The following is a 24,551-nucleotide window of genomic DNA, read 5'->3' on the forward strand; positions in this document are numbered from 1 at the left end:
TACATATTGAGATCTTTAAGTTTGTTCCCATATGCTTTATGATGACTACTGACAATTTAATAGTTACCTTCTGGACCAACTCCATCCTTGTTATATCTTTTTGAAGGTGCAAGCTCCAAAATTGTATACTTACCTTATCTCCTCCTGCTGTGTCTGCTCCTCCTTCAGGCACTTCTCCATTTTACCAAAGTCAGCATGTTTGAAATCCAAGGACTTTGATCTTGGTGTATCGGGGTTCTGTCTCAGTTTTTATGTGAAACTGTTTTGTTTGATGTTTACTAATGCTCAGCTGAGCACCCATCCAGACACTAGACATACAACCTCAATCTGTGAGTATTAGGCCCAATGTTATCCCTTTCCTTGGTTTCAGCACCATTAATCTGAGCACAACCTTATTAAAGGCAACTATGACCCCTCTGCTTCTTTCCAGTTCTGCAGATGGGATACTCCAGTCTATATCTAACACGTTAAATTCTCTAATCAGTGAGTACCTCTCCTCATCTCTGTCAAGTCTCTCTATCTGAGTTGTCCCAGCGTTCTCTTGGCCTGTTTAATTTCTGCTTATATTTCTTTACTGGATTTCTTAAGGATCAGTTAGTTATTTCTTAAATTATCTAATCAATTTATAAATACTCAGAATCCATATGCTACCTAGAGTTTCTGCTTATCTTTGCTTTCATTTCCTACCCAGAAACTGGGCCAATATGCTATTACTGTTGATGTGGGAAGTGCATTGTGTATTTGGGAAGCCAAGGGAAGGGGTGGGCAGGCCAGGGGCAGGAGCAACAATAGAAAAGGGGTTATTTTAGGGATTAGAGGGGCCGACACAGAAAGCCTTGCAGTAGAGACAGCTCGGGGCATAAGCAGCAAGCATGTAAATTACTGCTGAATTAAAATAACAGGAAGGGTGACATTTAAAAAAATAAAACCAGCTGGCACCCTGATCCAGATTTCTTCATGGACCCCTATCCCCTGGTATCTAAGGCACCCCCGCCCCCAACATTAAAACACAAATACCTTGGTAGTATAGAGCACTCCATCATCCCCTTGATCTGACCCTCCCACTCCCACCCCTAACATTAAAACAAAAAAAAAATGATAGTCTAGTGGCCCCACCTCCCTGCCCCTACTCCCACCACCTTATTTGGCAGTCTCTGCCCATACTACAAAATAAGGAAAATATTTCTTATATGAAATACTGACCCTGCCCAAAGCATCTCAGGATGTACTGCGCAGGCTCAGGCACCTCCATGTTGAATGACAGCGGTGCCAGAGGCTGGAGCAAGTGGGCATCATGTCTATCCCCTTTCAAGGAACTCATGGGGGGGGGAGGTACCAGTAGACACCAGAGAATTTTTTGTTGTTGTTGTTTTACAGTTGGGGGTGGAGTACTGAGATGGGCCTACTAGACTACTAGGGATTTTTGTGTTTCAGTGGTGGGGGGGGTGTCAGATTTGGAGGGTTAGGAGTATCTTAACTACTACGGATTCAGGGGTTTTAATGTTAGGGGGACGGATTAGGAGTGGGGGATGTCCTAGACACAAGACAATTTTAAGGTAATGTGGAGAGGGCGGGCAGGGCCATGGAGAGACAAAGCTGGGCTCAGGGCAAACAATGTTCAGGGCCCGCCACCACCATTGCTCCCCCCGCCCTCCACTGCCACCGCCACTGCCGTGACCGCTGCCCCCCCCCCCCCCCCCCACAGCAGCAAACAATAGAGAGTGCTTTGCTAGCTAGGTCCTTCTTCCTGTTATGTCCTTCCTCCTGTTTCTGCATAGGCAAGACACAGCAGAAAGAAGGACCTGTGGCTGGCAGAGCAGTCTCTTTTGATCACTGGCACATGGCCCTCCTTGGAAGCTGGGCCTGTGGAATCTTGTCCCCCTCTTTCAGCAGCCCTGGGGGCGAGATGCACCACTAGACACCAGGGACAGAAGCAGAAAGCTATTGGGCTACACTGCCCTGAATCTGGTGAACACATTTTTGTGGTAACTGTGCTTCATAAGGCACTGTTTCCTTCTCTGCCTTGCCATGGAATACTTAATGGCCTCATATGCATTCATTTTAATGCAGTGTGCAGCCATGTATTCTATGCAAGTTAATACCCACCCTCAATCTCTTTCTGCATTTATCGGCATGTACAACCAGTGATAACGACACAGTTAAACTCGCAGTAGCTGTCTGCATCGTCCTCAGAGTGACTGTTCTCTGTTCTGCTCCAGGCTCTCCCTGTTTCTTGCAGGCTGTCTGGCAGGGAGAAACTGGATCAGAATATCCCTGCTGCTTTGGAGTCTGAAAAGAAGCAGCAGAATGGTGTTCCAGGCCATCCCCCAGAAATTAAACTCTGATTGATATTGTTTTAAAAGTCATTTACTATTCAACATATCAGTTCCCACAAACCAAACTTTGTCCCAACAGAATCCATCAGAGGAATGCCGAGGTTCCAGGTTTGGTTGTTGCTACGACAACAGCAAAGCAGCTTCAGGACCTCTGGGGGAAGGATGTTACAATAGACCCCGCCTACGTAAGTCACATGTTTACTTCTGTTTGAATGAATTTTTTCAGTTTTAATGAACTGTGAAAAATATGACTATAATGAAGGGAAATTATTTAAGTGTTTTATGCATAGAGTGTCTGTGTTGAATAAACTAAAAGAATATCTGTCACAAATGACCAAGATTTGAGAGCTCAAAAAGTGCATAGTGTAGTACCCATGCAGTTTGTTCCCTTATGATGGGAAAGGTATATTCCATAGAGCACACAGAATTTCCAAAGGTATCCCTTACATTATGTGTATGTGTGCCCAATCCCCAGTCTTTCTTCTTCTCTTCTTCCCTGCTCCATATTTATTCCTTCTCATCTTCCCCATTGAATCTGCCTTTTTCTTACTGTCCCATCCCCACCAAGCCTCAACATTGGTGCCCCCTATATCAAATATCTACAGACTCAGTCATCAGCCCTCAGTCTCAATTTCCCCACCCCTTCCTTATTATTGCCCCACCCCTATTGTCTCACCTTTCAGCAGTTGATTCTCTTCTCTCAGTAAATTGAACTCTTCTGCTTGTGTGAGGGGAGGGGGAAAGCGCTAAACCCATAAGAGAAAAACTGCATTGGCTCCCACTAAAAGAACGAATTGCGTTCAAAATCTGCACCCTGGTCCATAAAATCATTCACGGTGAGGCACCGGCATATATGTCAGACCTCATAGACTTACTAACCAGGAATGCAAAAAGGTCAGCACACACATTCCTGAATCTCCACTACTCCAGTTGCAAAGGAATTAAATATAAATCAACATACGCATCCGGCTTTTCCTACATTAGCACGCAACTATGGAATGCATTACCAAATGCCTTAAAAACAACGCACGACCTATCAACTTTCCGAAAATTACTAAAAACCAACTTGTTCAAAAATGCATACCACAGTGATCCATCCTAAATACCAGACAATGAAAGTCTTCCAGAATTAGACAAAACCGAACTCTCTACACCTGACTGCTTCAATAACTCTGTCACTAATGACCGCTAATACACTTCCACCTTATTTCTCATGCCGAAATGAACTGATTATCTAATTTAATTTATGATTTACTCTACCATCTATGTACATAATGCATACCACTTTGTATTCCTCATACCGGAAATGGCGATCGCCACTACGGCATACTGTAAGCCACATTGAGCCTGCAAAAAGTGGGAAAATGTGGGATACAAATGCAATAAATAAATACATTTAGTATACTGGTGAGAAACAGAACTGGGGCTTCTGAGCTGCTGCCTGACACAGTCAACCAGTTCAAAAATTGATTGATGAGAGATTTTATAACATTAGATTCCTTTTATGAGAGCATGATGGCCATACTAAGGCATATATCTAATATCATCAAGCTGCTCTGATGTAAAAGATAGGCTCCGGGTAATGTAAGAGAGAATTTCATCTTAAGATAGTAATATTGTTTATGTAAAGAACAGCTTCTGGTTGAAAAACATGGGGTTATAATTCCTTCCAGAACTTGGTACAAATGTATTGATACAAAAAATAGGTATCAGTGCTTGACCTACGATTGGGAGTTCCACTTGTGGACTGTCAATGCTGTTCTTGAAGTATTTGAAGGAGTAGCCTAGTTGTTGGTGCAGTGGACTTTGATCCTGGCAAACTGAGTTCAATTCCCACTGCAGCTCCTTGTGACTCTTGGCAAGTCACTTAACCCTCCATTGCCCCTGGTACAAAAATAAGTACCTGAATATACACAAACCACTTTGAACATAGTTGCAAAAACCTCAGAAAGGCAGTATATCAAGTCCCATTTCCCCTTCCCTCCTCTAGCTTAAGAAGGGGGTATTTAGTCTGAGAATGGGACCTCGATCTTGCTTTGTTTTCCATCTGTGGTCCTATTGAATGGAACAGTTTGCCATTGTGGCTCAAATGTGAGAATTCTGAGTCAGCATTTCAGAAGCATGTCAGAGACTTTCTCTTGTTTAAGGCTTTTCATTGATTTGAGTAAGTGATGCACTTGTGATGTGTTTTGATTTTTTCCAGTTTTTTTAATTTTGTTTGTTGTATGTTTTATGGTTGTTTTTATTGTAATCTGCCTTTGATAAGGGCAGAAAACAAATAATAAATCTAATCAAATCTATAGGGCCATTAGACCAACTTATCACATTATCAGTGCAATAAGTCAAGATTTTAAATGTAAAGTACCCATGCTGCCTGGTAATGCAAGTGGTTTTTTATAGACATGAAAATCAGAAAGTCATGTGATTTTCTTCTTTGTAACCTTTTTTTTTTTTTTTGCAGCATACCCCACCATGTGTTTAATACCAAGTGCCCAAGGCCCATGTTCAGACTGGACCACACGCTGGTACTTTGTTGCAGATGCTGGTCAATGTAACCGATTCTGGTATGGTGGATGCGATGGCAACAAAAACAACTTTCTATCAGAAGAAGAGTGCAAAAGGGCATGTCAGAGCTCTGGCACGTACCACATGGATGTAGTGAACGTAGAAGAAACCTCACAGAGCCACACTGGTTGGCAGAGGCAGGGAGGTCACTCTCTAGGGGGAGTCCAAAGTCAACTTCACTCTTATGTTCAGAAACTAAACAAGGAGCATGGAGGCCACCAAAGAGAAGGTCATGAAGGAGAGAATGTTGCTCATCACTCTGTACTCTCAGGCCCAACTGCCACAGAATTTCAATCTACACGACGAGGAGTAGGACTTCACCAGGGAGAAGACAGCTGGAGAAGGACCATAGCTGGCACCACTGATGGACAAGCAGGGTTGTACCAGCCTAGTCACAGTGCTTCCCCTTCAGACAGACAGCAGTGGGGAGCTGGTTCCTCAGTCCATACAGAGAGAAGGCTAATTCATACAAGTCAATCATATGGGCAAGGAGAAGCTGTTCCTTCTGGATACTCTGAAGGAAGGACAATAGAGAGCTCTACAAATTACCAAGAAAATGATAGGTCTCGTCAGCCCTCCACGTATAGGTAAAGCTTTTCAAATTAAGTCTTTAAACAATTTCTCCTGTTGTGGTTAATGATCTGATTTACTAAGAAATTTTGCATTTTGTGTCTGTGGTTAAAAAAAAAGAGCTTAGTAAATCAGATTTAAGTATGAGTAATTTAAAAAAATAGATTAATTTGATGAGCAAGCCACTTAGCTCAAAGTTTGGATTGAGATTGGTTGGGCCTGTCTGCACTGTTGAGGAAGAACTTTCAGGCCCAATGAGGGAAAGAGGAAAGAGGCCACTGTCTGCTATTAAGCAGTATTGAGAGGTTCCCTTGGAGAAGGGGTTCCTTGAGCAGAGATGCCAAGAGGGAAATTTTAATTTTAGGACAACTCCCTCCTGATGCATTATGGGGCCTGCAGAGTTGATTTCAGTGGGTAGAATTGAGGACTACAAATGCCGCTTTGCTTAGGATGAAAGTTCAAACCTAGGCCTGGCCAAAAAGAATCCCTCCTGGAGCTGAATAACTTGACAGCTCTGCTCCTGTATTCAATCTGCAAGGGGAAGCAAAGAAATAAACTTGGAGGGGTCGATATTGAGCAGCGTTTATCGCAGTAGGAGTGGGTCCTAGTTTAATTTAATTTAATCAAGTTATGATCCGCCTAATTGCCTAACAGATGCCAAAATACATATTTAATAAAATCCACCTAACAGACATCAAATTATAATAAACATATAAGCTTAAACTACTACATAGCTCATCCTAATTCATTCATCAAATAAACGGTAACAGCCTGAATTCTATAACACTATCCCTTTTATATTCCTACTTTTTAATTTTAAACACTTTTATTGAAAAAAGCATAGAGTATATAACTGTCAATACTGTCACACATCAATTTTTAAGAAAACAAGTCTCAGCAAACCCCCCACCCCAAAACCCTATCCTTCCTTCCCCCATTACAAAGACCAAAATATAGTTAAGAATAATGCCCCAGAAGGCCTTGGTTCTGATGACCTGAGACCAAATGAAGAAACTCCCCCCACCCCTCCCACCTCTATTCCCAGAGAGAACCTAGCCACAACCTGTTAAAGATGTTGCAATACAGTACAATTCCAAATACAGTGGAGCTCTGATATAACACTATGATTGGGATCTATTAAATATCATCGTGTTAAATGTGGGATCGTGTAATACCTGGGTCAATAGAAAACGAACACAATTGAACCAAAAACTGATCTATTGCAAAATGAGCTGTATGAAAAAAAAAGGAGCCAAGACATGATCGTGTTATTGCAGGGCGTGTTATATCAGGGTTCCACTATACAGTCATAAGGTGTTTAATATGAGACTGTTCCCAATTGGGGTCAACGATTGAACCATAAGGATTCGAGATCTATAAAAATAATTTCTTATGTATAGAATAGCCTCAGGCCTCCTTCACTTCCCAGAAATTCAGCGAATGTAACTGATTTCTCCATTTCTAATACTCAGGAAGTGTGTTGTGTCCAAGATTGCAATATGTATTTCCTTGCCAAAAGGCATATTTTCCTAAATAACAGAATTCCCCCTTTGTCATATCCTCAGAAGGCCTCAGATCTGTCCAGCAATAATTGTTCAGGCGATCCCACAATTTGTTTTGTTAGGTCACTCATTATTGTTCTTTGTCCAAAATCTCTCTCAGAGGCCTGCATTGAGCCCTGGTAGGTTACCCACAACTTTGCAGAAAGTAATAGTGCAAAGCGAATTTTCTGTGCAAAATGCTTTTTACAAATTGAAACAAATTCACGTCGCTTGGCTGCCACTTCCATGGAAAAATCCTGAAAGCACAATATTTTCTGGTTCTCGTAGGATAAAGTCTTCCTGCCTCGAAGGGCTTGCATAATAACCATCTTATGAGCAAAGTTTAAGATCTTAAAAATGAGCACTCTTCGTCTCGTGGTATGTAGCTGCTTTGCACCCACACGATGGGCCCTCTCCACTCTCAGTGGGCCTAGCTGGTCTAGAAGCTGTAGTGACCGGGCCCAGCCATGTCTCCAAAAAGCTTGCTAGCGATTTTGGGAGGCCCACTAGTTTGAGGTGCATCTGTTCTCTAGGTCCTCTAATTTTACTTCGTACTCTGCCAACCTTTTAGATATTTGAGTCTAGGAGTCCTCCATGGAGGTAACCCGGTCCTCTAGCTCACCCGTACATTGCTGAAACCCTACAAAGTTTTTGCCCAGATCATCCAATTTACTTTGGAGCTCTCTCAATTTAGAGTCTATGGGAAACAACCTTTTCTCCATAATTATCTCTATTGCTGATGTCACCTGAGCAGAAACCTCTGCTACCCACGCCGAGCTGACCATCGGGCCCATAGGACTGGAAGGTGCCACTGTCTTTTCTTCGGCAGGTCTGATTTTCTCCCTCTCTCTCTCTTTGCTCTGAGTCTTTGTTGCCATCACATCGTTTGTGCACTTTTCTGCTCCAGGTCAGTTTTGGTTGTGGTTGGACTCGATTAAGGGGGTTCACAATGTGTCCGATTTTGGGGTTTTTAAGGAGATGGCAGGAGAAACTATTTTTAGTGACTTCTTCCGATCATGGCATCACGTAACCCCTATATTCTTCCTTTTAAAAAGATTCACTAAACAAATGAGTTTTTAACAATTTTTTTAAATTTCCAATATCATTTGTTAATCTAATTTGCAAAGGAAGCTTGTTCCATAGCACAGGTCCTGTAATTGAAAATGCCTGCTGCCTGGTCTCTTCAAAATGAATTTTCCTCAAAGCTGAAATAATCAAATGAAGTGTACCTTTAGACCTCAGTGCTCTATTAGAATGATAAATTTTCAAAACCGTACTCAACTAATGATTAGAATCTTGTTTCAATGCCTTGTGTATTAAAAGTAAAATTTTAAACTCCTACTATGATAAGTGCTGCTCACTGGGGTCAGCCACTGATTTTCAGCAGCATTGTCTAGATAATTCCACTGAATGTCTTTATTGATCATCCCAGAGCTATCTGGTGCTGAGGCAGTCAAGGGGTAGAGGCAAAGTGAGGCCAGAAGTTATCCAGATACCGCCAATATTCAGCACCAGTACCCAGATAACTATCTGGATATTTCTTGGAAAAACACATTTATTAAATGTGCGTTAAACAAAACTCTCTCCTCTGTAATCCCCGGCAGCATGCACAGGCAGAGCAGCCAAGTTACCAGCTCCAAGAGGGAGACTGCAATACCCAGATAACATCTGAAGGTGCCTTATATCTGGATACTCAGTACTGGTATTTGTGTACGGCCCTGTGCGGAATATCTGGATATAAATTTAAAACCCACGGTTAGTGCTGACTTCAAATGCTGGCCATGGCGTTTAAAGATCGGGGATGTATTTCTTACAGTGTAGGAGCCAACTTTCCTAAATGATTAGGGGTGCTAAACCCAATGGAAATTACCCCTCCTTGGACATAGTCAAAGAGTTTGCTTAGTATTAGGAGTACTCGAGTACCCACACCGTGCACAGAGCTGTCTCCTCTGGGGCTCATTTTCTAAAGAGAAAAAAAAAACATTTAAAAAGTGACATAAAGCAGCACTTGGACATTTTGCTTGCCAAAACATTCAAGTCGCTATTTTCAAAACCTATTTTGCAGATGTTTATCTATGCAGTTCAACTACAGTGCTTCCAAATCACAATGGGGCATGTCAGGACGAGTTGGGGGGTGGGTTTAGGGTGTTCCTAACAATTGAACATTTTTCTGCCATAATGGAACAAAACCAAAACATCCAGGGCTACAATTCAAAATTTTTGGTCTAGATTGTTTTTATATCATGACTGAGTGAGAAAAAGATGCCCTAAATGACCAGATGACCACTGGAGAGATTAAGAAATGATCCCATCCCACCCCCACAAGATGTGAAAGAAACAGTACATCCTCTGTGACAGCCTTAGATGTTGTAGCCAGTTCTATTGGAGCAGAAAGCACGTCCCTGGAGTAGCCTAATGGTCAGTGCAGTTCACTACAGAGAAGGGGACCCAGGCCCATATTCCACTTTAACTGTTACACTTGTGGAGAAAGTATGAACCCTCCAAAACTCACCAAAAACCTATATGGGTGACACCTGCAGCCATAAGGACTATTGTAGTGGTGTACATTTGGCTATAGTAGGTTTTTGGTGGGTTTTGGAGGTTTCACCATACAATATAAGGGGATAATGGTGAGATGTGTACCTGAGAGCTTTTTTGTGAAGTCCACTGCAGTGCCCCCTAGGGTGCACCACTGTTTTCCTAGGATGTCTGTGCGGCCAGTCTACTAAGAATGCTGGCTCCTTCTACATCCCAATGTCTTGATTTTGTGCGTTTTTCACTTAGACTTTTTTTTTTTTTAATGGACCAAAAAGATAAACACACAGAGCACAAAAACATCTAGAAAATGACCAATTTTGAAAAAAAAAAAAAAGATAGATGTTTTCTGTTTCAAAAATCGCTATATTTGCCACTTGGATTCTGGACGTTTGAGCAAAACGTCCAAAGTCGGACTTGGCCATCATGTTGAAAATGTCCCTCCAAGTCTAACAGAAACTCATTTGAGGTAAGACATTTTCTTACTTCCAATTAGCTTTCTTCTCTGTTTGGTGATGTAGCAAGGACATATTTCAGCTTTTGCTGCCCTCAGGCATTGTTATTACCATGCTACCTCCACCAAACCCACCCCTGGACTTTCCACTAGGGTTGCCAGCTGGCTCCAGATTTTCATGATCTAATCATGTCTAGATCTGCAGTCTAAAAAAAGAACCAAACATATAGGGGTCAATATTCAAAATGATTTAACCAGGCAGGAGAGACTCCTGGCCAATTAAATCACTTGTGTTGGGCTAGCCAGGGACTTTTCCTCCAGGAACGTCTCCAAACCTTTTTTAAACCCAGATATGAAAATTGCTGATACCACATCCTCCAGCAACGAGTTGCAGAGCTCAGCTATTCTTTGAGTGAAAAAATATTTCCTCCAATTTGTTTTAAAAGTATTTCCATGTAATTTCATTGAGTGTCCCCTGGTCTTTGTACTTTTTGAAAGAGTGAAAAACCGATTCACTTCTACCTGTCCTACACCACTCAGGATTTTGTAGACCTCAATCATATCCATCCTCAGCCATCTGTTTTCCAAGCTGAAGAGCCCTAACCTTAGCCTTTCTCTCATATGAGAGGAGTTCCATCCCCTGTATCATTATGGTCACTGTTCTTTGAACCTTTTCTAATTTCACTATATCTTGTTTGAGATATGGCAACCAGAACTGAACGCAATACTCAAGGTGAGGTTGTAGGTGATTATGCGCATATATGCTAGCCATGCAGTCAATGGTAAATTATGACATAGACATGCAACTTGCGTGGCATATAAATGCAACAGGTGGATGTGTGGGTGGGGCATGGGCGGGCCTCACATTTATGCCTGTAAGTTACAGAATAAGTTACATGCAGAGGTGCCCCATGTAGGTGCTTGCATTTGCACCTCCTATCGACAGGGCATAAATGGGTGTGTGTCACTGTTGGCACATTAATGCCGGCTTACGTTACTATTATATAATGGACTCTGGGTGCCCAGATGCCATTTTAGAATTAGTGCTTGGCACCTAACTTTTGGCACCGTTTATAGACTTCCCCCCTATATGTGACTGTTCAGGGCAGTGAAAGAGCTGGATCAGTATTAAAGGAATTGTAGAATTTTTCCATGTGTTTATCGTTAAGGATCATCTTGGATAGAACAGAGTCTAACACAGTGGAAGCATCTCTAGGACAGACGATTCAACTGCTCTGCAGAGTTAGTGCTTTTCCTTACCATCGAGTTGAATGGCTGAAAAATGGACAACCTGTATCATCCACCAGGTAAGCCTGACCTCAGTGGAGTCATTCATGGTAGGTTTCTGTATAGGAATGTGTGTGTATGTATATGTGCCGGCAAAAGATATGAAGAGGTTCCCAAATTTCAGGTTATTATGAGTCACAGATGTATAGAAAATGTTGTCTGGTATGGTTTAAGATTTGTTCAGCTCCTCAGCCATTTCCTGAACCCCTGCAGTTTGGAGAAATAACACTAAGCTTCCACTAGCTTGCCTCTGAGTTATGTAAAGGTATATTGGGAAATGTAAGCAAACGCACAATGACTAGAGCATGAGTTTATTTCTCACATTTGCAGTTTCCTGCTGCTTTGTTCACACTTGGTTCCCTTACATTACTTCACAAGTTCCCCTTCAGAAATTCAGACCCATTGCTCAGAAGAAGTAGTAATTTCATAAGATGAGGAAATTGCTGGTTCTTCCTTTTAGGAAGGACGGGGTCAAAATTAGCAGAATGTTTTCACTTTCTTATGGACCTGTTTAATGCTTAATTGGTACTTGATATCCCGCCTTTCCTATGAAGGTCAAAGTGGTTTCCAATTACAATACTAAAAACATAGCACTGGTATTATTTAGTGCTTGGCCAATATTCAAAAACACTTACTCAGATAACAGCACCTGCTATCTGAATAAGTGCTGCTGACCGAGATATTTGGAGGCACTATCTGGATATCCTTATGGACCCCTCTGTACTATGCAGATAGTGCTGGGGGGGGGGGGGGGAACATAGACAGTGCCAAGACTCTCCTGCAACTTTATCTGGATAACTAAGGATAGCCTAAGTTTTCCAGATAGCGGACTGCCTGCCTTTATCCAGATATTCAGCCCTGGCCACTATATGTCTAGTACCTCTGAATATCCTTGCAGACTGTCTTCATTCTCTGTGGATAGGGCCAGAATTTACCTGGATAATAGAAACGTTCAGTCCACTATCTAGTCTAATCTAGGGATTTCTAGACAACTGCATCCTACAGCTCCTAAGCGGTTTAAAGATTTAATTAAAGCCTACAAAGACAAAAAAAAAAAAAACACATTAAAAATGGTACAAGTTAATACAATTGTACAGCTATGCTACAAAAAATTATTTAAAAAAGTTAAGTTTTCAGTCTTTTCCTGAAAGAAAAATAGGAAGAATCTAACCTCATATCTAAAGGCAGATCATTCCAAACAGAAACTTAAAAATATGAGAGTGAAGCCTTCCAACGTTTACTATATCTGAGACCAATAGGTGAAGGATAAAAAAGTAGAAAACAATTTTTCAAGCAACATATTATTAGAAGAAGAAAAAACTTCAATAAACTAACCAAAAATCAGGAGCCAAACCATGCCTTGTAGATAAGACAAATAACCTTAAACATAATTCTTGATTGTACTGGAACCAGTGAATATTGCTTAACAAAGGGGATACTCTTTCTTATTTGGTACATCTAAAAATCATTCTCACTGCCATGTAATGCCGCAGCACCCCAGGGCTCTGCAGCAAACTCACAGGGGTGCCACGGCATATTTTCCTCACCTCCCTCCCAGACCTGCCAGGTCTCCCACATTCAGCAGGAGACTCCTGCTTTGGCGGGTCATCTCCCATAGAAATTCTCCCTGGATGGAAGGGGGAGAAAAGATGGACAGAAACTGGATGGAAAAAATGGACAGAAACTGGATGGAAAAAACAGAGAAGGTGGGCAGAAGCTAGATGGAGAAAGGAGAGAAGGTGGGCAGCTGGAAGGAATGTAGGATTGAATACCATCAGCAATGGTGACAGGGTGGGGGGGCATACTTGAGAGGAAATGTGTAGCCTAGGGGCACCGTGACCTGAGAAAGTTTGGGAACTACTGGTTTAGTCAATACTTTCTGAGGAAGGCCACTATATATTAAAATACAGTAATTTAATAAAGAAAGTATCATTGCTTGAACTACCACAGCAAAATGATCTTCATGAAAAGAAGAGTGGATGAGTCTAAATTGTTTGATTTTTAAATATACTTTCTTGATCAAACATTTGTCTGGGGCTTGCAAGACAGAGCTGAATCCAAAATAACCCCAAGTCAAGAAAATGATTGTTGAGCCACTGCCAGTGATATTCCATTAGACAGAGAAACTGAAGAAGAGATTTCTGCTAAAGTGTTACTAAACTATAATATATTAATGTTGTCTGCATTCATTTTAAGTAACTGACTATGAGCCCAGATTTTTAACCTTAGTAATACATAAATCAATATTAGCAAAAGTTAACAGCTGATCAGAGTAAACTGGCAGTAAAACATAGCAGGACAGATAGAATGCTGTCCTAAGTTATCTGGACAGCAGACTAAATAATGCCATATCTAGATAAGTTCTGGGGCTGATTGCCTTAACCAAGTATTTAGCAGAGCCAGGGTGGTTCTGATTTGTTATCCAGATCGGTTATCCAGATAGCTGAATACTGCCACTATTTGGATAGTGCTTGAACATCCCCACCAGCAAAGGTATGATGGGGGGGGGGGGTAGGGTGGAAGAGAGAATGTTTGTCATCCACCCCACCCCTAGGCCCCCTCCAAAATTATGTTCTGGCTATGCCCCTGACTTCAACATGCCATAGGTATATTGACTATTAGTGCAGATGCACTTGCCATCTTGTACTTAAGAGGCAGTGAATGTGCAGTAACATTCGTGTGCTAACTGCAATGCACTCCATGCTCATTCCCTGCCTCTAACCCACCCATTTCCAGCTCTATAACAAGATATACAATTAACGCGTTAATTAAAGGTGTGCTGTCATTCCTGCATGGTAATAGTTACTGCACTCATGTGCTAACAGAACTCACTAATTATAGCCTTTCTCAGGCTTAAATTTTTCTTATTATAGAATTGTTTTGTAATTTTTAAGCTTTATTTTTTGTTTAAGTTTATTTGGTGATTATGTAACATTCTGTTTTTATGTATTGGCTGTATTATGTATATATTAAATGTATTTTATTGTAAACCACTTTGACACTCTTAATGGTATATCAAATTAATAAATCAAATCAATCAAATGTATATGGTTGCTTAGAGGTTTGGAAAATATATTAAATACATTACTCTCCTAAATTAACTGTTGCACTGCTAAATTCTTCCAAGCTATCAGAATACAGTTTTAGATTTCCAGGTTGTTATAGTGAAGCAGGATTATGGGTATAATGGGGTAACTGGGCTCTGGGAAAAGGTGCTGAGTGTCTCAAGATTAGGAAGCAAGAATTTCTAGGACTTTTGTTCCTGTCTCAGCCTATCCAGCAATGTAGTTGGGTGATGTATCATCATGGGACTGATTTATTTGTTAGGATTTACTTACCACCTTTTTTGAAGAAATGTACCTAAAGTGGTATTAAGCAGAACTTAGGCAATACTCAATAACAGCAGTAAAAATATTCAAATAACTGTACACATTACAGTACAGTATGCTACTAACAATGTCAACACAATATGCAATAAAACATCTTAATAGCATAGGGTGTAAGTGAAGGTTGAACTTATGGACAGATAAAACAGAACAACAGGAGTTAGATAGAAATAAGTGTGACTAACTTTAGGACAAATTGCACATGAAGTTATAGAGTTCATGTACTTTGTCCACAATTTCCTCATTTTTTCTCGTCTTCCATTGCGCACCTCACTTTACAGGCATGTCTATCAGTCCGATAGCTCTCTGGTGATCAGTCAGGTCAGTGCTGAGGATGCTGGATTGTACACCTGCACTGTTTCGAATGGGCACCACACGGAGAGTCATCAGGTGCAGCTAAAAGTACAAGGTTATGCATACATTTTTAACTTCTTCCTTCCATCTCTTCTATGTCTAATTGTCCTTGCTTCTTTATCAGTGATGCTAGAGGAGTTGCTAAAGCTGCAGCTCTTTGGGCCCATAGGAAGCTTGCATGCTTCTCTTGTCTGTATAAGTTGATCAGTCTTCTCATTGCTCAGGCAGCAGTGCACACACCCAAGAGCACAGAGGCAGCACAGTTCTGGTATAAGAATAACTTGCTTGCTTCCTTCCTGCATACAAGTGGAGGAGTAGCCTAATGGTTAGTGCAGTGGGCTTTGATCCTGGCAACCTGGGTTCAGTTCCAACTGTAGCTCCTTGGGCAAGTCACTTAACCCTCCATTGTCCCAGGTACAAAAGTCTTGTGAGCCCTATAGGGACAGAGAAAGTACCTGCATATAATGTGTACAGAACTGACTACGTCTAGTAGCACTGTAGAAATGATTAATAGTACTGTTTGTAATGTTCTCCCCAGTGATAGTCCTTTAACCTGTGTCTAAGCAAGGCTCTAAAAATTGTAGTTTACTAGCCAGCAAGATTATATATATATTCATTCATTCAAGATGAATTTTCAAAAGGAAGTGAAAACAATATCAAGAATGGAGAGCCCTAAAAAAGAAGGGCTATGCTTAACAGCCCACAGTGAAGGAGATACACCACAGATCCGTGATTTAAAAATGGTGCCAGACGTTGAGAAGGAAAAGAATGGCTATATAAGTGGGATTGCTCTTACAATAAACAGAAGGAAGAACAGAGACTGTAGGGGGAATAGCGACAACCAGAACCCCAGCAATTTTAGCAGAAAAATAGGCTGAGAAGGCTCATAAAATATACTTAGCATTAATGTACTTCACAACACATTTGAAGGGAATATTGATCCAAAACAATGCCCTGAACTGTAAAACCCTAGGTCGTAAGAGAAGAAACTCTCTCCTTTTCTGACTAGCATTGGAAACATCTGGATACATCCTAACTTTCAAATCAAAACAGGGAATCTTTATGATGAAAGCTTCTATCAGAATCCACCATGAAAATCACAATAACTGTAGCTGGGCCCGGCTTCTTTTCTTTGGAAGACTCCAAAGTTCAGTAACATTAAGAAGTCCATAGACTGCGGCAAAGAGGCCTACTTTCCTTTATAGAATAGTACCATAACAGGTGATAATTCAGGTGTGAGCACTTGGCTTGCAACTCAGTGCCAGAAATGTGTGCATAACTGAGACTTGGCTTCTCCCAGTAGAGGAGTCTTCTCTGTTTCAAGTGTCTATCCTTAGGTTTCTCAGTTAGTTACGCCTCTCGTGTTGGCAAACGGGGGGTGGGCGGACTGGCATACATTTATTCTTCCACCCTTAACGTTAAGGAAATTCCTGTTCATGGTCTCCCCTATCCTGAGCTTCTCTTATTGGAAATAAATTCAACAATCACATTTCATACTCTTCTGTTCTATTGTGCTCCTTCCCTAACAGTGGAAGATTGGGAAAATGTATATCAATCAATAGCAGATTCAGTATTGAAATTTCCTAACCTTTTAATTTGGGGTGATTTTAACATCCATCTTGATGATGAGACAAAACTGCATTCCCTAAGATTCTCAACGCTCTTAGAAGATATTGGGGTAACACAATATGTTAGAGAGCCAACTCATATGGCAGGCCATACCCTGGATCTAGTAGTGACTAACTCCTTGAATCTGCTTCATTGTACTAATCCACTGACAGTGACAGTTTCCTGGTCTGATCATTATTTCCTTCATTTAAAATTATCACTTTATAAACCAGTTCATATAGCTACGCCTTCCATTATTCGAACCAGATGTCTGAGACACCTAGATCCACTCTCTCTTTCCTCTCTCTCTGATAACTTTCCCTTGGAGTTTAAAGACCAGTCATTGGAGGGACAGATCACTGTTTGGAACCACATCTTAACGGAAGCACTGGATAACATCACTCCTGTGAAAACCATTAAAGTTAGGGTTCAACAGTCCCAGCCCTGATATCACACCAGCCTGAAATGGCAAACAACAGGTGCATAAAGCTGAACAGCAATGGCGTGAGTTGAGAACTGAAGATTTGAGAAACAAATGTAAACAATTTCAGTGGTATTTTCTGACTCAGATTAGAGTAGCTAAGATCTCCTATTTTTCAAACCAAATATGACAAGCCTCAAACTCACCTAAACAACTTTTTTCCATTGTAAAAAAAAATTGACAGCAAAACCAGAGGAGAGGGTAGTCAAACCACATTTGGACTCTGAGGTCTTAGCAAACTTCTTTATATCTAAAATTGACAATCTACGAGCTACTTTCTCCCCTACAAAAAGTACACTAGGAAATGTTTCCGTCTCGAGTCTGTCTGTGTCGTGGCATTCATTTGATCTCCCATCTCTTGCATCAAATCTTTCCACCACTTATTGCTCCTTAGACCCTATACCTTCAGATTGGCTAAAAATTCCCTCCCTTGGATTGTTACCATACTTATAATCTATGATAGTAAAAAGTCTTACCAAAGGAGTTATTCTGAAGGCTCTAAAAGAAGCACTGGTTAGACCAGTGATGGGCAACCTTTTGAGCTTGGTGTGTCAAAATTCGCCAAAAAACCGAGCATAACTCGGGTGGTGTGTCACTTCGAGAAAAAAAACATAATTTCGCGATATTTATAGTTTAAATAACAAAAATGTATAATTGTAATATATAACTGTATTTAATAAACCAAAACCTATTTATTTAACTTACCTGCTTAGTGACTTCTTTGTTCATCTGTCAGTCGGTTTCTTTTGTTGGTCTTGATATTATTTAACTTGTGTGGGGTGCCGTGAACTAAGATAAGTGAGGGGGAGGGGGAATTCTTTAACTAATCTGCCTATTAGTGACTTTTTTGTTGCTGAATTTCATTGGCTAAATCTTCAATTGAAGGTTGGTATTTTGTACACTTCAAGCCCAAGCAAGCACTACTAACTTCATCTTTCAATCTGTTTCTTTTGTTGGTTTTGATATTATTTAACGCTGAGAATAAGGTTTCACAAAACTCCGTAGAGGGAAAAATTGTGAGTAAAGCCATTGCTATATTTTTCAGGGTGCTAAAAGTGTCTGGTAATCGGATCCAGGCACTCCAAATTTCCTGGTAACTCAGATATTCTCTTAATAATTGCATCTTTATTCTGCATATCGTGAAATAGAACTGGTGCACATCTTAGAAGAGTTTCTTTAATAAATTCTCCCTCACTGAGTGCTTTTCCATGCTGAGCTATGGAGTGAGCAAAGCTCAAACTTGCAGATGTTAAATTTGTAGAACCTTTTACAAATTTAAGGATGGACTTAGATTGGCTCTTATAAAAGTGTAGCTGCCTGGAAATGTATTCCTTCCTTTCATCCTCACTTTTTTTCAAGAGCTGGGAATGATTAGTTTCAAAATGTCTATTTATATTCCACGTTCTGCTTACTACCGTTTCAGTACATAGAACGCAAAATGATCTGCCATTTTTTTCTATAATGCCATACATCTCGGTCCATGTCTCTTGAAAGGGTCGGCTACTGCTACTACCACTTCCTTTACTTAACCTTGGTTTTTTATTTTTTGGGTTCTCCATCAGGGGGGCAGTGACAGAAGATAGAATTATAGATAGCCTGTTAGCCCTGCAGGCAATTAGGGGTTAACTAGCCTAACTGACCACCTTATGTAAATTAAGATGGCTGCCGCTATTTCTAATGGCGGGAAACGGCACCCATAGCACATGCCCTCGCCTCTCCCAGCCTCCCCCTCACCTATCTCAGCAATGATGGTCAATTAGAAATCCACGACACCCCAGAACAGTAGATTGGATGATGGTTGCTGTGGTTATGTGGTAATGGCGATCACAGGGCCCCCAGAGATGCGTCCCCCACGGCACTCCGCTGCTGTCTGCTCCGCCGGCCGGAAGTGAGGTCAAAGATCCCCTAACGGCCGTGCAGGAGCCGGGGCAGAGGGAGCAGCAGGGAGGGAACAAGCGGAGGACTCGGAGGGAGCCAATAGGAGCGCACACGGCACCCCCCCAGCGGGTAAACATGCACCGGGGGGGGGATTTCGCCGGGGGGGGGATGGTCGCGCTGCACCTGGGGGGGGACGCATCGGCGATCCGCCCCGGGGAACGCCGCTGCTTCTCTGTATGCGGCCACATGCGGCCGCGTGTCACCGAAAATGGCTAAGCGTGTCAGTACTGACACGCGTGTCATAGGTTCGCCATCATGGGGTTAGACCTAACCTAAGGAAACCTTCACTTGATCCCCTTTCTCCAAGTAACTATCTCCCAGTCTCAAACCTTCCATTCATGACAAAAATATTAGAAACCATTGTGTTCTCACAACTTCAATCATATTCTGTATACACTGACACAGACTCTCCATTCACTCACAGACAATAGACTAGTTATACCCCCACCTTCAAGGGCTAGATGGGAATCGACCTGTACATCAGCATTCTTCTTTTTATCCCCAGCATTATGGAACTGTCTACCACAGTCAATTAGAACAATCATATTCTCTTTTCCGTAAAACTTTGAAAACTCTTTTTTTTTTTTTTTTTTTGATTTGAAAAGTAGTTTTATTAATCACATTGTTCCTAAATACATACACATATGCAGCTAACTGCTGTATCACATATAATATTAAAGTGAACTGCAATACAACCAATTGCAAACATAATGACTTTTCTCCCCCTGAAAACTCATTTTTACCAAACAGCCTTTGACATTTTTAACAGTACATTTTAGTGGGAAGACCACACAGGTGCCTAGAATGCTTTAGACTGTTGCAAGGAAATGTTAATATTAGGTAATTATGTATGACTGCTATGGGAGTTGAGTGTTTATGCTACTATCTTCGGTATGAAAATTTTGTTCTTTCCTAACATTCAATGGAATTCCTAGCTTAAATTAACTTGTGTGTTATTATACAGTTTTTTTTTACTTGTAAACCGTTCTGACTCGCTATGGAATAAGCAGTGGTGTGCTGGTAAATTTTTAACAACAGGCTCTCTCCCCGGTCCACCTCGGCGCCCCCACCACCACCACTGCGCCCCCCCCCCCCCCGTCCACCACTGCGCCCCCCCCCCCCCAAATTGCAGAGCTGGCTATAGCCGGTGGGGGGGGGGGGGGGGGGGGCAATGCATATCTCTCTCCAGGAAAAAAAATTAAATAATCCCAGGTTCCAATCTAATTCATGTTTAATGTGGGATAAAATGCCATAAATAAGTAAATAAATATAAACTTTTAATGTTGAGCACCTGATTCTCAAAGGGAACATATTCCAAACACTATAATGAAAATAAAATGATTTTTTCTACCTTTGTTGTCTGGTGACTGTTTTTCTGATCATGCTGGCCCAGTATCCGATTCTGCTGCTATCTGTCCTCTTAACTCCGTTTCCAGGGCTTCCTTTCCATTTATTTCTTTCCTTTCCTCCTTTCTTCTTCATTTCTGGTCCTCAGCTTCTGCCTGTTTTCTTCATCCATGTGCAGTTTTTCTCCTCTCTTCCTTTTCCCTTATCTCATCTGCTTCCTCACTCTTCCCTCCCCTCCATCCATGTCCAGCATTTATTCTCTCTCCCCTCCTCTCCCCCTGCCCTCCATCCACCCATGGCCAGCGACCCTTCTCTCCCCTGCCCTCTATCCACCCATGTCCAGCAGTGACCCTCCTCTCCCCTCCCCTGCCCTGCATGCACCCATGGCCAGCGACCCTTCTCTCCCCTGCCCTCCATCCACCCATGTCCAGCAGTGACCCTCCTCTCCCCTGCCCTGCATGCACCCATGGCCAGCGACCCTTCTCTCCCCTGCCCTCCATCCACCCATGGCCAGCGACCCTTCTCTCCCCTGCCCTCCATCCACCCATGTCCAGCAGTGACCCTCCTCTCCCCTGCCCAGCATGCACCCATACCCAGCGACCCTTCTCTCCCCTGCCCTCTATCCGCCCATGTCCAGCAGTGACCCTCCTCTCCCCTCCCCTGCCCTGCATGCACCCATGGCCAGCGACCCTTCTCTCCCCTGCCCTCCATCCACCCATGGCCAGTGACCCTCCTCTCCCCTGCCCTCCATCCACCCATGTCCAGCAGTGACCCTCCTCTCCCCTGCCCTGTATGCACCAGCAGCTCCCTTCTCTCCCCTGCCACCCCCTCCCAACTTGTTCCGCAAATTCTCCTGCTTCCTCCCTCCCTCCCGCCCTCCCGATCTGGTCCCTCACCGACCCTACCTTGGCCATCAAATTCTTTGGGGCAGGCAGTGTTGCCTGCCCGCTGCCATCGCTGACTTTCCTCCGCCGCCCGATCGCGCTTCAAAATGGCCGCCGAGACTTACAGAAGTCTCGCGAGGCCACCTCTGGAAGTCTCGGCGGCCATTTTTAAAGCGCAAACAGGCAGCGGGGGAGAGTCAGCGATAGCAGCGGGCAGGCAACACTGCCTGCCGCCAAAGAATTCGATGGTCAAGGTAGGATCGGTGAGGGACCGGATCCGGAGGGTGGAGGGAGGGAGAGCCGGCTCGTCCTTTCCAACAACCGGCTCGCAAGTCCGGGCAAAATTTAACAACCGGATCTTGCGAGCCGGAGAGAGCCAGCTCCAGCACACCACTGGGAATAAGTGACGGTATAGTAAATAAATAAACGATTATAGAATTCTATAAATTACATGCATGTGTGTCCCACCCATCCTCTGCCTAGACTCAGCTTACCCATAAGATAATACACATGGGGTAGATTCAGTAAATGGCACTGAAAAAAACCTGCTTAAGCAGTATTCTATAAGCTGCGTCTAAAATTTGGAATGATTTATAGAATAATGCTTAAGTGTTATGGTCACACGTAAATTGAGGCGCTACCATTTGCACCAACAAAAATATGGTGCAAATGTTCACACCTAAATTTACGCATGGAGCACCCTTATTCTGTGAGTACATGCATAACTCAAAACCACACCCCTGTTCTGCCACAAAACGCCCATGACTGTTCCCTTTCCATACCCCTTTTTTGGGCCACGTGTAACTTTTAGGTGCAGAATATCATGTAACACCCAATTAAATCTAATTAGTGCCAATAACTTCTTGTTAAAAAGTCAATAATTGGCACTAATTGGCTTGTTATTCAATTAAATTGCATGTAGAAATTAGAACTGCGCCTAAATTTGCACACACAATTTTTGGCGACCTTTATAGAATTTGAGGGATAGTTACAGAATAGTGCTTAGGTATTTATGCATATATGGGCACTCATACACATGTAAATACCATTATTCTAATCCTTTCCATAAATGTTAATGTCCAGATTTACCCCCATTTGCCCATGATCACTACCACAGCACTTTTCTATTAATGACTGTCATAGTGATGCTTTGCTAATGGTGCTTTGATGCTCATCCCTAAGCAGTCAATCAAATAAATGGAACCTTCTGCTACTGGGAAGGGGAGCCAAGGTAGGGAGGAGAAGAGGCTTTTCTGGTCCAGGTGTTACACTGTCCAAACTCCTGCTGAAACTGGAAGGAATGCAGCAAACCTGTTTCAAGACCAGTGGTTCCCAAACCTGTCCTGACGGTCCCACAGCCAGTGAGGTTTTCAGGATATCCACAAAGAACATAGGCGGTCGGTGGCCCAACTGTTTGGGGAGACTAAAGGGGGCGGGGTTAGGGGTGGAGCCAGGGGCGGGGCTTACATAATTGTCTGACAACACACAGAAAAAAAATAAGTAAAAATAAAATAATCACAATACCTTTTATTAAATTTAGATATTGAATAAAGTGGTTGCTCAAAGCATATACTAACCACAATCGCTCAACTGCAAAACACTATGCACAACTTTGTGCAAAAACACACTCAGAACCTTACTGTACCATAAATATTACACTGGGCAGAACCTAATACACCAATATACCACCCATACGGAAAATGCAGACCATCAACAATATGAAACAAGGGATCATAATATCATAATTCTCATATAGAGCCACAAAACACCCTTTTAGGGTGGATAGTGTTCACAATGAGCTCCTTTTATTAACGACCATATGTAGATCCTTCAAAAGTAGTGTGCCATGATTTAGGCTCTACACCCTTTCTGATGTTTTGGTGCCACCTCAGTAAGGCCAACACACAATCTTTCCACTGCAAAATACTATACACAAACTTGTGCAAAAACACACTCATAACCTTACCAAATCATAACAGCACTAATTCCAAGGACAGGACGTGCTACAACCTTATGCGTGGAAAGGCAGCACTGTAATTACACCGGGCTCTAAAACACCTGTACACAACCTAGTGAAACAAAAACAAAAATGGCTGCACATACTACACGCTAGCAGAATACTGCATCTTGATCACACATGAAAAACACCTGACACAACAGATATGAAGGCAAAATACTGAACTGGAAAGTTACCTCAAGAAGTCAGACTCGGCATGCAGCAATACTAGAAAAATTGAAACTTACATGCAAAATATCACAGATGCACATTTCCAAAAGCTGACATATTCCAATTAATAAATTCTGAATAAAAAAATGTTTTCTACCTTTGCTGTCTGAGCATTTAGTCCCAGTGTCTCCTGTTTTATGCAGTGTCTTCTTTCCATTTGATATTTTTTCTCTTACCATGTCCATCATCCTTCTGTCCCCTTATGCGTCCTGTCTACCATCTGTAGCCCTGTCCCTATCCTTTCTCCAGTTTCAACATCTGCCCTCAAAGTGTTCCAATCCAGCCCTTAAATTCAGCAATTTCCCATCCATCCATATCCAGCATTTCTCCTCAGCTCCCTCCATCCATGTGCATCTACGTTCTCTGTCTTCCCTCCCCTCCATTCAAGTCCAGCATTTCTCCTCTCTCCCTTCCACTCCATTTGTGTGCATCTCCTTACTTTGTCTTTCCTTCCCTCCATCCTTGTCCAACATTTCTCCTCTCTTCCCTGCCCTCCATTCCATCCATGTCCAGCATTTCTCATCTCTTCCCTCCCCTCCATCCATGTGCATCTCCTTCCTGACTTCCCTCCCCTCCATCCATCCATGTCCAACAACTCTCCATTCTCCCCTGCCCTCTCCTCCATCCATCCATATCCAGCAAATTTCCTCTCTCCCCGCACCACTTTGTTGCCCCCCTCTCTCCCTTGAGTGCAGTACCACCACTTTGTTGCCCCCCTGCACCACTTTGTTGCCCCCCCCCCCCCGCGCCTGGCTTTCTTTTCTTACTTTTAATTACTTCGCAGCCAAGTTGGGATCGGAGAGGCAGACAAGCAGTATGCGGTGTGACCCAATAAGCGAGGGACAGGTCAGCGATGGGAAGCAAGTTCACGGTTCCTTCAGGGGCTGGAAAGGTGCTTAACCTATGACACATAGGTGCCATTTTCTTTGAAAATCTGTTTGGGGGACCTAGCTACTGCCACTGGCACTGCCTATCCAACTAGAGCAGCTTTAGTCTTTTTACAGGTGGACCCAGCATAGGCAGTCCTTTATTTCTAAT

General features: G+C 42.5%; 1 protein-coding gene across 2 annotated transcripts in view; it reads left to right on the forward strand.

The window, feature by feature from the left end:
* Positions 1-24,551, forward strand: part of PAPLN (papilin, proteoglycan like sulfated glycoprotein) — a 164,988-nt gene that overhangs the window by 116,691 nt on the left and 23,746 nt on the right. For both annotated transcript variants that reach the window (XM_030214012.1, XM_030214013.1), the window contains 4 exons: positions 2,416-2,521; positions 4,798-5,488; positions 11,171-11,308; positions 14,956-15,083. In XM_030214012.1, coding sequence (XP_030069872.1) covers positions 2,416-2,521; positions 4,798-5,488; positions 11,171-11,308; positions 14,956-15,083 — 1,063 coding nt within the window. The remainder of the gene's footprint in view (positions 1-2,415; positions 2,522-4,797; positions 5,489-11,170; positions 11,309-14,955; positions 15,084-24,551) is intronic.

Source organism: Microcaecilia unicolor, chromosome 9, assembly GCF_901765095.1.
Source record: "Microcaecilia unicolor chromosome 9, aMicUni1.1, whole genome shotgun sequence".
Taxonomy (NCBI): domain Eukaryota; kingdom Metazoa; phylum Chordata; class Amphibia; order Gymnophiona; family Siphonopidae; genus Microcaecilia; species Microcaecilia unicolor.